Consider the following 16145-nt stretch of genomic DNA (forward strand, 5'->3'; position numbering starts at 1 on the left):
AATATTTCCTGATTATATTTTATTTGGTTCAGGAGGGAAGTTTTGGAGGCTGCAAGTTTGAAATTGGTTAAAACTCCTGATACAACTTAAACCCTGGTTTATCTGGTTTCAATTTATGACTTTTTGATAGTTACTAATGAAATAAAAATAAAATCAGCTTTCTGGAGGATATTGGCCATCATATATATATATATATATATATATATATATATATATATATTTAATGATAAAATTAAGGCTCTATTTAATATTAAATATTTTATTCATTTTGTGAGGTAAAACTATTCTAAGTATAGATTTTGATGTTCATTAGTATAACTTTTAAAATAAATGTAAAATATTTAAAAAATATATAAATATGACAGTAATAAATTCTTGGGTTGAGTCTTTAAATGTGAAATCCATAAGTATTAAAACAGGGAAAACATGAGATTTTTTTTTAAAGATAGTGGTAAGTTGTTTCTGTTATTTTTTTAAGTAAAGTAACACTACTGTTTTCCTAGAGGTAGAAGTGCTAAAAATATACAAATTATTATTGTCACTATACCCCACTAACTTTGTGACTAATTGTTTAAAAAAGAGCACAAACTTTTAATTCTCTACCTTCTAAATTGAAATATAGTAGATATGTAAGATTTTTAATAGCTGCTGATTCATAGTGACTCTTCAAATCTGAATTTTTTCTTTTAAACTATGTTTTTTAAGATAATTGGAAACTTTTATTTTTCAGTTATATTTTCCTAATTGCTATGGATGTTTCTAGTTATTTTTTTTTTGAGACTATCTTTTCCAGAATAGGACAGTGATCCCTTTGGCCCCATTTTACTACTGGTGAATATAGAAACTTTGACTTGATCCCTTTTCTGACTTGGGCTGGTTCTTGCCTCCTTAGACATCTTGGTGGCCCCCACTCCAACCCCTTTTTTGGGACTCATCATTTTGATGCTGAACATAGTAGGGGACACATGATCAGTATTAGCCCTACTGCAACTGAAGGAATTTACTAGCTTTAACCCTCCTAGTAGCAGACATTATCTTCCTTCAAACTTAGAGTTTATAGCCTTGTCACTCATCCTTTAATTATAGCAGCCAAAGTACTATGTGCTAAAGAGATCACAAGATATAGTAATGATCAGAACCTTCAGTTATCTAAACATTTAGAACTCTGCTGAAAGCTGAGCAGGTAGGTATCTAGCTTATCTTAAAACATATTTTTTATCTTCTATAGAGGAACTAACAAAAGATTCTATTATTTTGGTTCTAATAATTATTATTTAAGGCGAAGTGATTTCTTTCCAATTTGGAATATGCTATAGATAAAGAGAGGAAAGATAGGCAAAAGCTGACATTTACCTTAGGTATTTCTTAGGAAAGCAAATTTCAGTGTTTAGCAAAAGGGTAAGTTGGAGCCCTACCTATCTATAAGAGGATCTAAAGTTATATAATAGGAGTTATTTCCACCAGTGTGGAAAACCAGATTTTAAAGATACACAGAGAATCCATTGTGTAGAGGAAGCAAAATATCAGTTGTTCTTAAAATACCATGTATAAATACAATTCACCAACCAACTTAGTCTTTATAAATGTGTTGTGAAATAGAAAACCACAGATTCCATATTGACAATTTAGGTAAATAAAGTCAAAAAGCCAAATTTCTCCAAGTCATGGAAGAAAGTTAGATTTTATTGGAACAGGGCCAAGTCCTCCAATAAAAGCTTTCTCTTGCATGTATTACATTGTCGGACCCTGGCAAGAGACAACACCCAGAGCCTGAGACCTGGTTTATATTCAAAATGAATACTTCTGTACAAGGTTGATGACATATCACAAGACATAACATCATATAGACCTGATTTAGAAAGTTACCCAATTACAAAGCTTATTGGTTAGTTCATTTCAGAAAGCCCATATTAGTCTTTAGACTAATGACTTAGTCAAGTCAAATGACCATTATCTCTCTCTCATCTGATCTGGGGGGAAGGATGGCTATTTCTAAACAGGGATGGGTGTGTGATGTTTGTGTCATATTGGGACATGAGATTCAGATGGTCAGCATCTTATGATAAAGGGAAGTACAAACTTAGGGAGGGGTTAGATATCCCTTTAGAAGCAGTTTTTATGCTTCAGTTAGAAATCTTTGTAAAAATCATGACTTCTACTGATGGTATTAAGATTATAATAGAATTTATACTAATCACTTTAGAGTCACAATATTGATTATCTTAAACCAATCACTATCACTAAAATCCAATCAAGTATAAGGGGATAGTGGTCTATTTTCCCCAAAAAAGATATACCCATTAAGATGGAAGGAAAGGCAGGTAATATTGGTGGATGTGTACCAAAATGTCATACTGATTGTGGGAATTGTGTTAGGAATGTTAACACTTGGAATAAGTAGAGGCTGAGGAGGAACAATAAGAAATCAAGCCACTTTCAATGACATATATAATGGCAAAGATCATTTGTTCATTAGATTTGCAGATGACCCAAAACTGGAAGAGATAGTATGTCAAAAGACATAGAATCGATATGGGTCTTGATAGATAAGAATCTTGGGTTGATTTGGAGATTAAATTTAGTGGGAATAAATGTCCTAAATATTTCAGTGGGGTACCTACTTAATATAGGACAATAGTGGGATTTTGTTACTAATACAAGCTAATGTGATTTTAAGATGTATTGATAGAGACTCTCAAAGACTAAGGAGATGATTTGTTGTTGTTCAGTTACTCTAGTCATCTCTAAAATTTCAGGATCCCATTTGGTATTTTCTTGGTGAAGATAATAGAGTGGTTTGCTATTTCTTTCTCCAGCTCATTTTACAGTCTGAGGCAAGTAGAGGTTAAATAACTTTCCCATAGATGCAAGCTAGTAAGTATTCTTCCCTTTTGAGACTACATTTGGAGTATTTTGATCATTTCTAGGAACCACATTTTAATAAGGGCATTAGAAAAAATACAGTATCCAGAAGAAGACAAGTGGGATGAGGAAAGAATTATAGAATTCTAGACCTAGAACTATAGTCAAAGGCCTTTTAATTCAGCTTCCTCGAGAAAACTGAGGCATAGAGAGATGAAATGAATTGCCCACAAATACATAGGTAGTATCTATCAGAATTGGGGTTTGAGCCTGACTCCAACTCTTTTATCTTGAACTAAAGGCTTTGGGATCATACCATTTGAAGATTAACCTAGAAAAGAGTTAGATAGATATGACAGCTATCTTCTTTTCCCTCTTGTCTATATGAGTATGCATTTATTTCCTTTACATTTATATGCATTTTATATCACCTCTCCCTCTATCTGTATATGTAGGGTTTTAAAAATTATTCTTTGGTTTTATGTCACCTAAATTATCTTCTATATCTTTCCCTTCCTTCTCATATAATAAAGAAAAAAGAGAAAAAGCAGTCAGCAAAACTTATCAATATATCAGAAAATATATATAATAGTTTAGGTCAGTGGAATATGGTTATGGACATTATGTAATGTAATATTTTACTTTTCTCTGGTAATTTTACTTCAGTAATAATTTCTTATTAAGTCTTCTCATGTTTTTCTATATTTATTGTAATTTTTATTTCTTGTAACCCTGTAATAACTTATCATGTTAATACACCAATTTGTTTAGCCATTCTCCAATCTATGTGCATCTCCTTTATTTTTAGTCATTTGAAACTATAAAAATGGTACTATGAGTATTTTGGTGTATGTGGGGACTTTCTTTTTAAAATGACCTCTTTGGAGTATATATTCAGTAGTGAAATCTCTAAGTCAAAGAGTATGGACATTTTAGTTGCTCTATTTTCATAATTACAAATTCATTTCTAAAATTATTATATAGATTAACAATGTTGTCGACAGACCTTTAGTATGCCTATTTCCCCATATTTATGAAGCTCATCGTTTATCATCTTTGTCAATTTGCTGTGAGTATGTGGGGAAAGTTAGGGTTATTTTAATTTACATTTCTCTTATTAATGATTTGGAGCCTTTTTCATGTGACTGTTAATATTTGGCAATACTTTTGAGAACTAGTCATATTCTTTGACTACTTATCTACTGAGAAATGGTATATCTACATATCTATTTATATGTGTATATTTGTGTGTATATGCATGTATATGTGTTTGTATACATATACACAAGTGTTGTGGATATATATTTATATATATATATACACATACATAGTTACCTATATATCTTTGATATCAAATTTGTTGCATGAAAAATTTCATACAAAATTCTTTTTCTATTTGTTCACTTATTAGAGAAGCTTTTCAATTTCATGTAATCAAAATTATTTTTATGATCTGTAATTACTTACATACATTATTTGGTTAAGAATACATCTACTTTTAGCTGTGCAAGGTATATGATCTACTTCTAGCTTTTTATGCTATGATCTTTAATATTCAGAGTGTGTGTAATTTTAAATGTGTTGTGGAATAATAGAGAAATAATATGTACAAAACCAATAATTTAAGAAAGTGGCATTTAAGCTGCAGCAAAATGAGATGAGATGGAGGTGAGAAGAGAAAGCAGCACTCTAGGAGTAGGTGATCTACATCACAAAATCATGGACTTAAGAGATGATTCATAGTGTCTGAGAAATAGCTAGTAGGATGATATTGCAGGATTATTGAGCTTATGAACAGGAGTAAAGTATGAGAGAAAGAGAAATATGGGAAGGGGCCAGGCTCTAGAGAATTTTATATTTGGTTTTAGAAATATAGGGAGTCATGGGAGTTTATTAACTGGTTGGGGGTAGGGGGAAATAGATGTGACATGGTTGGACCTACATGGAGGAGTCATTTTGGCAGTTTTATGGGGTTTTGGTTGGAAGGGGAAAGGTTTGAGGCAGGGAGACTGATTAGAAAACTTTTGTAATACTCTAAGGTATATATAGTTCCTCAATCTCCCCACTTTCTACAGTTCAGTACATGTTTAATCTTTTAATTTGGTAAGCAGATATTTGAACACAGGCTTGGTTAAACCAGGGTAGAAATTTCTGAAAGAAATGTTTTGAAAACTAGACTTACAGGACTTTGATTAAAATAGACACAAACCTTTACTTCATTAGGCAAATAATATAATTATGCAGATGTTAGATCACTTTGAACAAGTCCCCAAATTAAAACATCCTTTTTTTGTCCTATGAAAGGGTTACCTTAGAGAGTAATCAGCTGCATTTTAAATGTGAAATGAATGTAAGTGTATCAAAATCTGTTTGAGAGTACTTAGTTTTGGAGTAAAATTTGAATATTCTGTCAAATAAGCATTTCATTTCCTTTTTTTCCCCCACCCACAGGATTGTTGTAACTGATACCGTTAGTCATTTGAAAGAGAAGCCGAACTTCTGAAAAACATGTTGGATACTATAGGTAAGTGTGATTCTTTCTTGTTCACTTTTGCAAAAAAATGAAATGAGAGATTTATAAATACTTTAAATTTAAATTTAAATACTTTAAAATACTGACACAAACAAGCTTCTCTTTTCCATAATATGGCTTAACAAACATGTTTTTTTTCTTGACCTGATTCATTTATAATAAAACAAAAAACTTTAAAAAACTTAATTATTCTAGCAATAATAGGCTTGAGAAAGTTTAAAATAAACCCAATTCTAGGCTCTTCTTTTTTTTCTTTAAGCATAGGTCAGTTTTATCAAAATGATCACATTGAATGAAGGTGAGGACCCAAATCTTAGGTTTGTTTTTTCCATGTTAGTTGGACCTGCATTAGAATTCTCACCTCACATAAGGTCCTTGGGGAATGGAACATCAACAGAACTTAGATAACTAAGGCTTATATAGAGAACAGATGAAGTTTAGTGAAGACTTAAGGCAGCTTAAAATAGATATGGAAAAGGTTAGCCTAGGTCACATCTAAGATCTCTTCCAGCTTCACATTTTGGTGTCCTTTGAGTTAAGATTTTAATTTTGAATTGTTCAAATGATTTAGTCATATATTATACATCTATTGTGTCTTTTTTAGCTTGAAAATATTATTCCTCAATTAAATACTTTGCTAAAATTGGATTTACCTCTACTCCCTGACCTATCTCATTGTTATCATTATTATTATCATCTATTATAATAATATATTTTTATTGTTAGATGTTCTTAAAATGTTTGTTTTCATTATTTTTGGTGGAAAATTACTTATTGCCTTACTTATACAAATACTTGGACTGTTAGGACAATGAAAACACATAGAATATGTTTTCCCTTAAGAGCAAAATGCTTACTCTTAAGATTTTTTCTTTTTTTAGGGGTAAACATGTCTCCCTCCTTTCATGTCTTTTTTTAAAAAGCTATACGTATATTGTTTCTAAGACAGAAGAGTGGTATGGGCTAGGCAATGGGTAACTGTAGTAACTGTAGAGTCAGAGAACCTTGACTCAATCTCATCCCTAATAGTACCTCTGTCACCTTGGGAGAATCACTTAACTTACATATCTTCAGTTTCTTGTCTGTAAAATGAGATTTGACTAGAGGGTTTTTGAGGCCCCTTCAAGCTTTCTAGATCTGTGATCCTTATAATGAGAGGATTGAACCAATGGCTACTTTTAAAAGTTAGCTTTGTTTTATTGTCAATGGCATGACCCACAGTATATTTGAATTCATTTAAAAATGTTTCTCTTTTTTTAATAGTCAAGAAATAAGAAAATGTCAGAATAAGTAGAAAGCACTGGTATTTAAATTCACATACTCTCTAAGTAAAAAGAGTTTTTGTATTTAATTAAAAAAAGTAAGGAAAATGAAATTAACTATTGCATTGAATAGGCTAACTGTATCAAGTTTTCATATATATTTTAAAAATAGATTACTATTTAAATATATTTTTACATCATCTAGATTTCCCCCTGTATCCCTTTTCCCACTTCTGTATTTTTTATAAAAATACTTTTAAAAAATGAAAAGAAAAAGAAAAAGAGGAAAAAAATCCAGCAAAACTCTACATCAAAAACATCTGATATTATATGCAATGTTCCATACTTATGTATCACTTCTTCTTTCTCCACCTTCTTACATGCTTTTTTTCAACAGAGTAGGATCAGATGTTTATTTGTCTGTCTTCTTTAGGGCAATATTTTCATTATAATTCAGTAACATTATTTTTGATTGTTTTGTAGTGGTTATTCTTTCCATTTGCATCATTGTAGTCTTTTGTGTATATTGTTTACCTGGTTCAGTTTATTTCATTTTACATTAATTTGCTTAAATCTTTCTATGTTCCTCTGTATTTATCATATTTGTTGTTTATCACAGTCTAATAGTACATTACATTGATATGCCACAATTTATTTATTCCCTAGTCAATGAGCATCTACTTTGTTTCCAATTATTTTCTAACACAAAACATTCTGTCAAGCACTTCTTTTGGCCTCTCTTCCTTCCTCCCTTCCTTCCTTCCTTCCTTCCTTCCTTCCTTCTTTCCTTCCTTCCTTCCTTCCTTCCTTCCTTCTTTCCTTCCTTCCTTCCTTCCTTCCTTCCTTCCTTCCCTCCTTCTTTCCCTCCCTCCCTCCCTCCCTCCCTCCCTCCTTCCTTCCTTCCTTCCTTCCTTCCTTCCTTCCTTCCTTCCTTCCTTCCTTCCTTTCTTCCTTCCTTCCTTCCTTCCTTCCTTCCTTCCTTCCTTCCTTCCTTCCTTCCCTCCCTCCCTCCCTCCCTCCCTCCCTCCTTCCTTCCTTCAAGTTTCAGCTTTGTAATTAATGATCCATGTGATCTTTGGCAAGTCACATAACTTTTCTGTATCTTAGTTTCCCCATCTTTAAGCTTCCCATCTTTAAAATGGAGAATAATGTTTTTTAAACACTTCATTGAGTTGCTATAAATCATATATAATGCATCTGCAACAGTTAATAAAGTTACTATGTAAATCTAAACTGTCATATTATTAAGATTGGATATAGCTTCATTGGAAAAGATTGTTGTCTTGCTGTCAATCAATCAACACAAAAATTTATTATGACATGAATCCTTTCTTTTAACCCACTACTGACTCATAATACTTCTTGATGTAGACACCAGTCGAGCCCTACAGGCAGCAGAACGATTGCAGGTTAAACTGAGAGAACGTGGTGATGTAGCAAATGAAGACAAGCTGAGTCTCCTAAAATCAGTCCTACAGAGCCCTCTCTTCAGTCAGATTCTGAACCTTCAGACATCAGTTCAGCAGCTTAAAGACCAGGTAGGACATTACCCATCTAAGCAGACATTCCAGAAATTGGCCACTTATCCCTTTTATTTTAATGAAAGGCTGAATTTTGTATGTGTTAATGAATAGTTAATTAAATCATTTAAGCCCCAAATGAGACATTCAGATTCACTGTGGCTTTTTTCTTCCCCTAGTTATTTTTTGCCATGGTTATTGCTGTATATTGTGGATGATATGACATTCTGTTGAAAGCTGTCTGGATGCCAAAGAATGAATTCCTACAGAAGAAGGGAAAGATACAAATATGTTTAAGATAGCTGTATATAGATGTGGTCTCCACCACTAAGGTTCATTGTTCATGTGATGTTATTGCTCATTCCCATCCAAACACTTGATCTCCTTACTTACACTATTTCTGATAAGCTTGTATTTGCATATGTAATCATGTATGTGAAGAAGGGAAAGCACCTCTATTTTGACAGTATGAAGGATAATTACATTGTCATCAGTTGGTGGCGTTGCAAATTCTCACTTCTTAAAGGAGTGTAAGGAGCAATTGCTTCCCATGACAGCGTCAGATGGTGATAAACATTCGAACTTCCAAATGTAACACAGCATTCTATTTTTTTTTTATGTTCACAATTTTTATTTGGAATTCTTATAAAAAAGAAACTTTCAAGCATTTAAATTAGAATGGAAATATATCACATTGACCATATGGAACCTGAGGGTGTGCATGCTCTGAACTAAAATAATTAAGTTAGCCAAATTTCAATTTCTATTATTCATTTTCCTGATATTTTGACCCATTCAGGTCATTATTTTAACCACAAGGGTTTCTTTTTTTACCTACACAGGCTTTTAAGTCAATTTAATAATAATCACATTCAATTTTGGTGTATTGAAAATCCTTTTTATCATAATGTTGAGAATTATAAAAAAATTTTTAGTTTTCTACTTTAATGATCAAAATTACACAAATACTCCTTAAAGTCACAAAGTAGTTTGAAGATTCAGTGATTTGAGGAGGAGCAGCTTCAGCCAAATACTATATGGAAGGTTCATGGTTTAGGTCTTAGGAGAGGAAAGAGGGAAAGCCTAACTGAAGCTTGTTTTCAGTCTGTGAATCTACAAAATATGAGAAATACACACAGAATGAGGAGGCCTATAGAATAATTTCAGTAAATCTTGGATTCATGAAAGACCTTTGATTAGTGTTCAATTATATTTAGACTATGATGATCTTATATGTTTGTTCCTTTGAAAAAATTAAAGTGACTGGTTTAAGAAAATAATTTATACAGTGGCTTGACAGGCTTTTGAAATATCAAGGTCTAAAATGTAAATAAAATATGTTGCCTATGTTGAATTTTTATTTTTTAATTTTATTTTTATTTATTAGATGACTGTGAAAGAATTGAGAAGAAATAACATACAAAAAAAGAACCTTTAAAAATTAAAATGAAACAAGCATCCCAAATGAAAAAAAAAAGTTAGTAACTAAAACCAGGAAATTAAACAGGCCCAGTCTTTACTTTTCCTGATGTTCTCTCATATTTCTTATCCCAGTATTCCTGAAATTCCTCTTCCATTGCTTATAGTAGATAATGTGCCATTCCATTCCATGCCATTCCATGGCACATAGTAGATATTTAATAAATGCTTTTTGATTTAATTTTTCAATAATTTAATATTGGAGGGGACAATTCATTGAGAAGCAAAGATAGGGTGCTAATTTCTGGTATATAGTTTTTTTTTTTCTTTTAAAAATGTACTGAGGATGGAAAGGTAGAATATTACTTCAGGCTTCTTAATCTAGAATTCACCAATCATATTTCAGGGGGAATTTAATACAGAAATACACTTTAATATTTATTTCAGCACAATTATTTTCTTTGTATTTTATTTTGACGATTTAAAACATTATTCTCAGAATGGGTCCATGGGCTTAAGCTGAATGACAAAGGGTTTAGTAACACACACACAAAAATTAAGAATCCCTGTTCTAGACTCTACTCTAGCATTAATCATTGGACCTTTCCATTTCTTAAATTGAGCCATAATTTATCTAAATATAATATAGCTACTGTCTATATATAACAGAGATAATTTGTGAAGGTATATTTTATGAAAGTATCTTAGGTGTCTTTTTGAAAAGAGCTGCTTTTACTATCCCTTTTGTGTGGAAAGAGAAGAATTAACATCAATATTTCTTTTTTTCTTTATATTTAACTAGTATCTCTTGAGCACTTGTCTCATGTAATCTAGAGACAATAAAAGAATTAGGAGAAACATGTTCTCTGCTCCTCTGGAAAGGTTGGCACTTTCAGTCATATTTCACCTTAGTTGTTGACTTTGAGCATTCTTATCAGTATCTGGAAACACCAAGTACTTCCTTAATTGAACTATTTGTGTCATTCTGTTTATTTGTTCTAATTTGTTTCTTTCTGAATATCCTTGGTCTCATTATGCTAGTTGTTTTATTTTTCTTTGCACAGTTTACCAAAAAAAGGGAGAGTCTTTTTTTTCTTTGACTTGATATTTATGGTATTGTGGAAAGGACATTAGATTTAGGTCTCAGAGGATTTTTAATCCCTGCTATGCTATATGCCTTTGATTTTGGTCAAGTCACATCATCTCTCTATAACTCAGTTTCATTGTTTAGAAAATCAGGAATTGGATTAAATAATGTCTTGGGTACATTTTGATCCTAAATTTTATCCTTTTATGGTAATTAAGCAATCCTGTTATTAGCTAGCATTTCTACTTTGCTTTAAAGTTGGAACAGCACTTTAAAGTTATATCTCATTTTATCTTTACAACAACCCTGGGAGATAGATACTGTAATTACTCCCATTTTACAGTTGAAGAAACTGAGGCAGATAGTAATTAAAATGACTTGCCCAAGGCCATATAATTTGTAAGCATTTGAGGCCAGATTTGAACTGATGTCTTCCTGATTCAAGATCCAGCATTCTTACAGTATCACCTAGCTGCTACTATTTAAAAAGAATACATTTTATTCATTTTAAAATAAATCCTGTGCTAGTTATTGACAGCAGTGATCAGGCATTTGTTTTTATCTTCTCACAACAGGTGAGTTTTTTTTCTAGGCACAATCTTTGTACAGTCCTTTGAGCTAGAAATTTGATCCCCTAGATCAGCCTTCTTTAACATGCCTCCATCTCCCTGAGAAGAGAAGAAAGTGAATAATTTATAAGCCTGAGGTATATGCAACATATTGGGGAACTTGATCGCATTGTTGTGTCAATGACAGATGCGCGCACGCCACATTGAATTAAGCCTACTATTTTTTTTCTCAGATTCTTCTCATTACTTCTATTCAATAAGGTTCAATTTTCCCAATTTGCTACTTCAATATTAAGATTGCCCTTGGAAATCAAACTGTTTCCTTTGGCAAATTAAATACTTGACAGGTGTGTAACGAAGAGGGCATAAAAGCCATGCCCTAAAGGGATGTGCTATTTAAATATTGTCAAAAATACTAACAGGTTGGGGGGTATAATTGATGCCTCTGTTTAATTCTGCTACTTGGTATATTGTTATAACTGCCAGCTAAAAGGACGTGCTGTTAAATCCAGATAATCTCTAACGGTCTCAATTCATTGCCCTATTGCACAATACCCATTTAAGTGAAAAGGACTCTGACTGTGTGTCAGTGATCTGTCAAAAGCACATTTTCAAGCAGTAGACCTACTGTCACTGTGTCATTATTGGAGCTAATCACCCTAGGGCTTAGTGCTTATTCAGGACTGAAATCCAGCTATTGTAGGGGGGATGAGTGTGAGGAATAAACACATTAATGGTTTAATCAGAGAAACCTGCTAGCCTTAAGGATATAGTACTTGGCCAGTGCAGTCTGTGGACCTTTGCAGAACCAGTAGAAGCAAAACCCAGTTTCCTTAGAAATTCATCGCCTTTTCAAATGAAATGAACAGAGAATAAACTAGATATACATTTATTTTTCTTTTTTTGCTCCAGTTCATTGGATCATAGAATTAGAATTGAAAGGGAGGATGGAAATCATCCATTATAACCTTTTTTCAAATGATGGTTGAGGAAACAGGCTGGGGAACAAACAGGGAGGGGCATAATTCCCCCCAGATAAGTGACAGAGATAAGATTTGGATGGAAGTCTAATGATTTCAGCTCTAGAGTTCTTTCCGTTGTGCCATTTTGCCTTTTTAAGTTTATAGCAAAACTTTTATGGTTAACATAAGTATTTCTATACTGAGGCTTAAAAAGTTTTTTAGGAAAGGCTTGTCTAACACGGGGAGAGAAGGTAGATGATGGACAAAATGATGAAGATAATTTGGGTCAAAAAACCCAGGATTATGTGAATTATATATCTTTTGTGAATCAAAGGACTTTTTTGTCTTGGTTATTTGAAATGATGGTCTAAATATCATTGAAATCCATTTTTTAAAGAGTTGACACACCTCACTCTATGCTTGATTTTGTGAGGTTTCTCTCCTACTTATCCTCTCATCCCCACAAATTACTATATAACCTATATAAATATATAGTTATAACATGTATAGCAGTCTATGGTACAGGAATGTAATATGAACAAATGTAAAGAGTAGTTTGACAGTTAAACAACACATGCAATAACTATAATCATCTAAATGAAAAGAATACTAAAAACTAAATGTGTCCAGGAAATGGGGTCTTTCTCTTATTGTAGAGGTGGGGGACTATGAGTGTGGAATGCAACATGTATTTCTGGTTGTTGATGAATTGGTTGCTTTTGATCAACTAGTTTCCTCTTTTTATAAGTCTTATTACAAGGGAAGAGTAAATGGTTCAGAGAGGAGAAAGACTGATGTATACAGAAATGAACATGATGTCTGACCAAGAAGTATCAATAAAAAAGGCCAATGGAGTTAAAATGAAAATAGTTGAAATGTTTAATATGGTTTTAATGCATTTCCTTTCCACATAAAACATTGTCTTTCTCAAAAGTACAGTACTATAAAATAGGCTAGTATTTATAGACCTTTGCCACTTTCTTGCTTAGAAATCTCCAAGAGCTCTTTGATTATTTAGAGGAATCAAAAAATCCCTTCAATATATAAACTCATCAGTAAGTCATTTAAGGAAGGCCCAGCACAATCTGGCCTTACACCTTCCTTCACAGATATTTTTTCATATGATTCACTTTTATTTTCTCTCTATCTTTGCTAAGCAGGCCATTTCCCATTCCCTAAAATGGTCACTTTTCTCTCCCACTTCCTTTTTGCTGGTGCATAAATTGTCCCCAGTCTTTGGCTGGAAGGGATCAACACAGCTTCCCCATCTTAGCCTTTTGGTTTCTCCAGCTTCTTTATAAAGCTTAGCCTGAGTAGCACATTCCTAAAGGCTCCAGATTCCTTTCCCAATCCCAGTTTTTAGTGGTCTCTTCTCAAATTATTTCCTATTCAGGTACACTTTCATATGATGTATTGAACCCTCAGAAAAATGTAAACTCCTGGCGGTAGGGATTGTTTGTTTGTTTTTGTTTTTGAGTCTCAGCAGTCCCTGGTAGCTAGTTTAGTTTCTTGCACATAGTAGTTGCTTAATGTTTGTTGAATTGAATATCAGTAACTTAGGACTTGATCATCTCTTTTTTATTTAGAAACTTTAAAATATGTCCCACCATTTGAGTTTTATCTACACAAAAATTGAGCAAACATCTGAGCATCTGTATAATCAGTCACATAAGTGTAACTGAAAACCCAACACTGGTTTATGACACTGATGTCTTCTCCAATTATTCTGTCAGTGCCAAGAAATTCTTAAAATAAAATTACAATAAGTGCTACTCTGAATGTTTTGGAATGTTTCCTTTCTGCCTTTTGATGTCTATTGGGTATGTGCTTAGGAATGGGATCTCTCGTTCAAAGGGTCTGTGCATTTTCATTTCTTTCTTAACATGATTCCAGAATAATTTACAGAATGGTTGAAAAAATTCACAACTTTGTCAATAGGGTTCTTGTCTGTCCATAGCCCATCCGCCATTGATTTCCCATTTTTGATCACCTTTGCTTCTTAGCTTGGATATAAGATAACACAAGTTGCTTAACACATATTTATTTTCCTATTAGTGATATGAGGAGATCTTGTATTTGGTGGTTAATATTTGTAGTTCTTTTGAGAATTATTTGGTCAGATTCTTTGACCACTTAAGCCAAGTGGATTTTAATTTATGAGGCAGTAAATAGAAATATTACACCCAACTAAATACATCCAAAACAATTTGAGTTTGGAATGGAATTTACTAATTTATAAACCTGCTATCCATAAAGGAGAAATTACTGTCATCTCCCCCAAATGTGTAGTTATGATTTGCTGTAGAAAGAAGGGAGATATATATTTATGTCATTAACAAGAATCCTCTACAAGTGGAATGATTTATACTTATTTTGAATATTAACAATATTCCTAAACAATCAAGGAATTTTATTGCCACAGGGCAGTAATATGAAAATTACAAGAGATAATGAGACATATTGGATAGAAAGATGGTTGTGGAAATTGGAATTCCTGGATTCTGATCCTACCTCTGTCATATACTATGAGCACAGTCAAGCCACTTATTTTTTAACACCTTTGGGCAATTTTCAAAAACCAAGTTAATTACTTTCCCATCTGTATTTGTGGATAGAATTTCTACAATAAGTATTCCTATACCAACATGTTCAAATGAAATGAAAAAAAATGAAAAATAAATAATTGAACAAAACCAGTGACCAGTTGAAAATCAACCTCAAATAATGAAAAAGAATCATTTATATGTTTTACATTTACCATGAAGTTTATTTACTGTAGGAATTCTAAGCACTTTATTTTTGGTTCAATAACAGCTTTTGAATGTTTGTTCCTTTAACTGAAAGTGTGTAAATATAGAGTACTTAAAAGAAGGGACTAAAATTCTTGCTTTTTCCTGGGCAAGCTTTTTCTGTAGCACTGGATTAAAATGCAACACCATCTTGCTATTTTAGGCCAGTATGTGTGTTTGTGCATGCATGTCTCAAACAGCAAATGGTGCTATGTGGAATTATAATGACAAAGTTAAATGACCTGTAAGATTTAGGATGAGAGCCCAAACTTTCTACTGATCTTAAGGAGGATTAGTTTGAAATAAAGTCTTTGGAGACTGATGTGTTCCTTCTTGAAGTTATGCTTTGAAGATCATGAATATAAAGAAGTGGACAAATTGACTGGTTTTAGAGCAAGAGGATCTAGATTTGAATCTGCTACTTAATGAGATGGGTGCAGCTAATACTAGGAGTCACAGTACATCGAAAAGTATTGATGACATTCTATAAATGAAAGAAATGTATATCACCTAATCTAATTAAATGTGAGTTTCCAGCTTCTTTTAACAACTGGGAGAAAGTAGGTCAGTAGTTCAAATTATGGAAGTGTTAGAGAAAAAAATCCCAAACAGATACTAAAATCTGGGTCCTATTATCATCTTTGTGCTTTACTTCTTATAGCATAGTTTCTTCTATTCCTCCTTCCTAATTTGCTGTTTCTAATTAGTAATGGGGCCAGAAAACCTAGAATTTGCATATATATACATATATATAATATTAAATTTTAAGTTTAAATTATAATTACAAATGCTATGATACATAAGTATATAAGATAATTATATAGCATTGTATATAGCTTACTAATGCTTAATTAGGCTTTTGGGATACCCTGTATATAGTAAATAAATTATAATTAAGTTATTGAAATTGTAATTATATGTAAAGTAAGAATAAATAGTTTGGAGCAGTAGCCTTTCCTATAAAATTATAGGGCACTATTTTTGTTGCCTAGGGACTTTTTTATTTACCATATTGTCACAAAAGATCTTATTAAGTAAGATCTTAATATATTTTTTGCCTTGCCATTACACTGAATATTTTTATTGAGACTAAAATTTCCAGGGCAACTTGGTGACTCCATGGATAGAATGCCAAGCCTGAT

The 16145-nt window shown here is 32.4% G+C and overlaps 1 protein-coding gene across 50 annotated transcripts in view; it reads left to right on the forward strand.

The window, feature by feature from the left end:
- The window catches only part of MPDZ (multiple PDZ domain crumbs cell polarity complex component), a 229323-nt gene that overhangs the window by 30746 nt on the left and 182432 nt on the right, over positions 1 to 16145 (forward strand). For all 50 annotated transcript variants that reach the window (XM_056805373.1, XM_056805384.1, XM_056805400.1 and 47 more), the window contains exons 2-3: positions 5314 to 5386; positions 8029 to 8195. In XM_056805373.1, the coding sequence (XP_056661351.1) occupies positions 5371 to 5386; positions 8029 to 8195 (183 nt within the window). In that variant the 5' untranslated portion in view covers positions 5314 to 5370. The remainder of the gene's footprint in view (positions 1 to 5313; positions 5387 to 8028; positions 8196 to 16145) is intronic.

This window comes from Monodelphis domestica, chromosome 7, assembly GCF_027887165.1.
Source record: "Monodelphis domestica isolate mMonDom1 chromosome 7, mMonDom1.pri, whole genome shotgun sequence".
Classification (NCBI taxonomy): Eukaryota; Metazoa; Chordata; class Mammalia; order Didelphimorphia; family Didelphidae; genus Monodelphis; species Monodelphis domestica.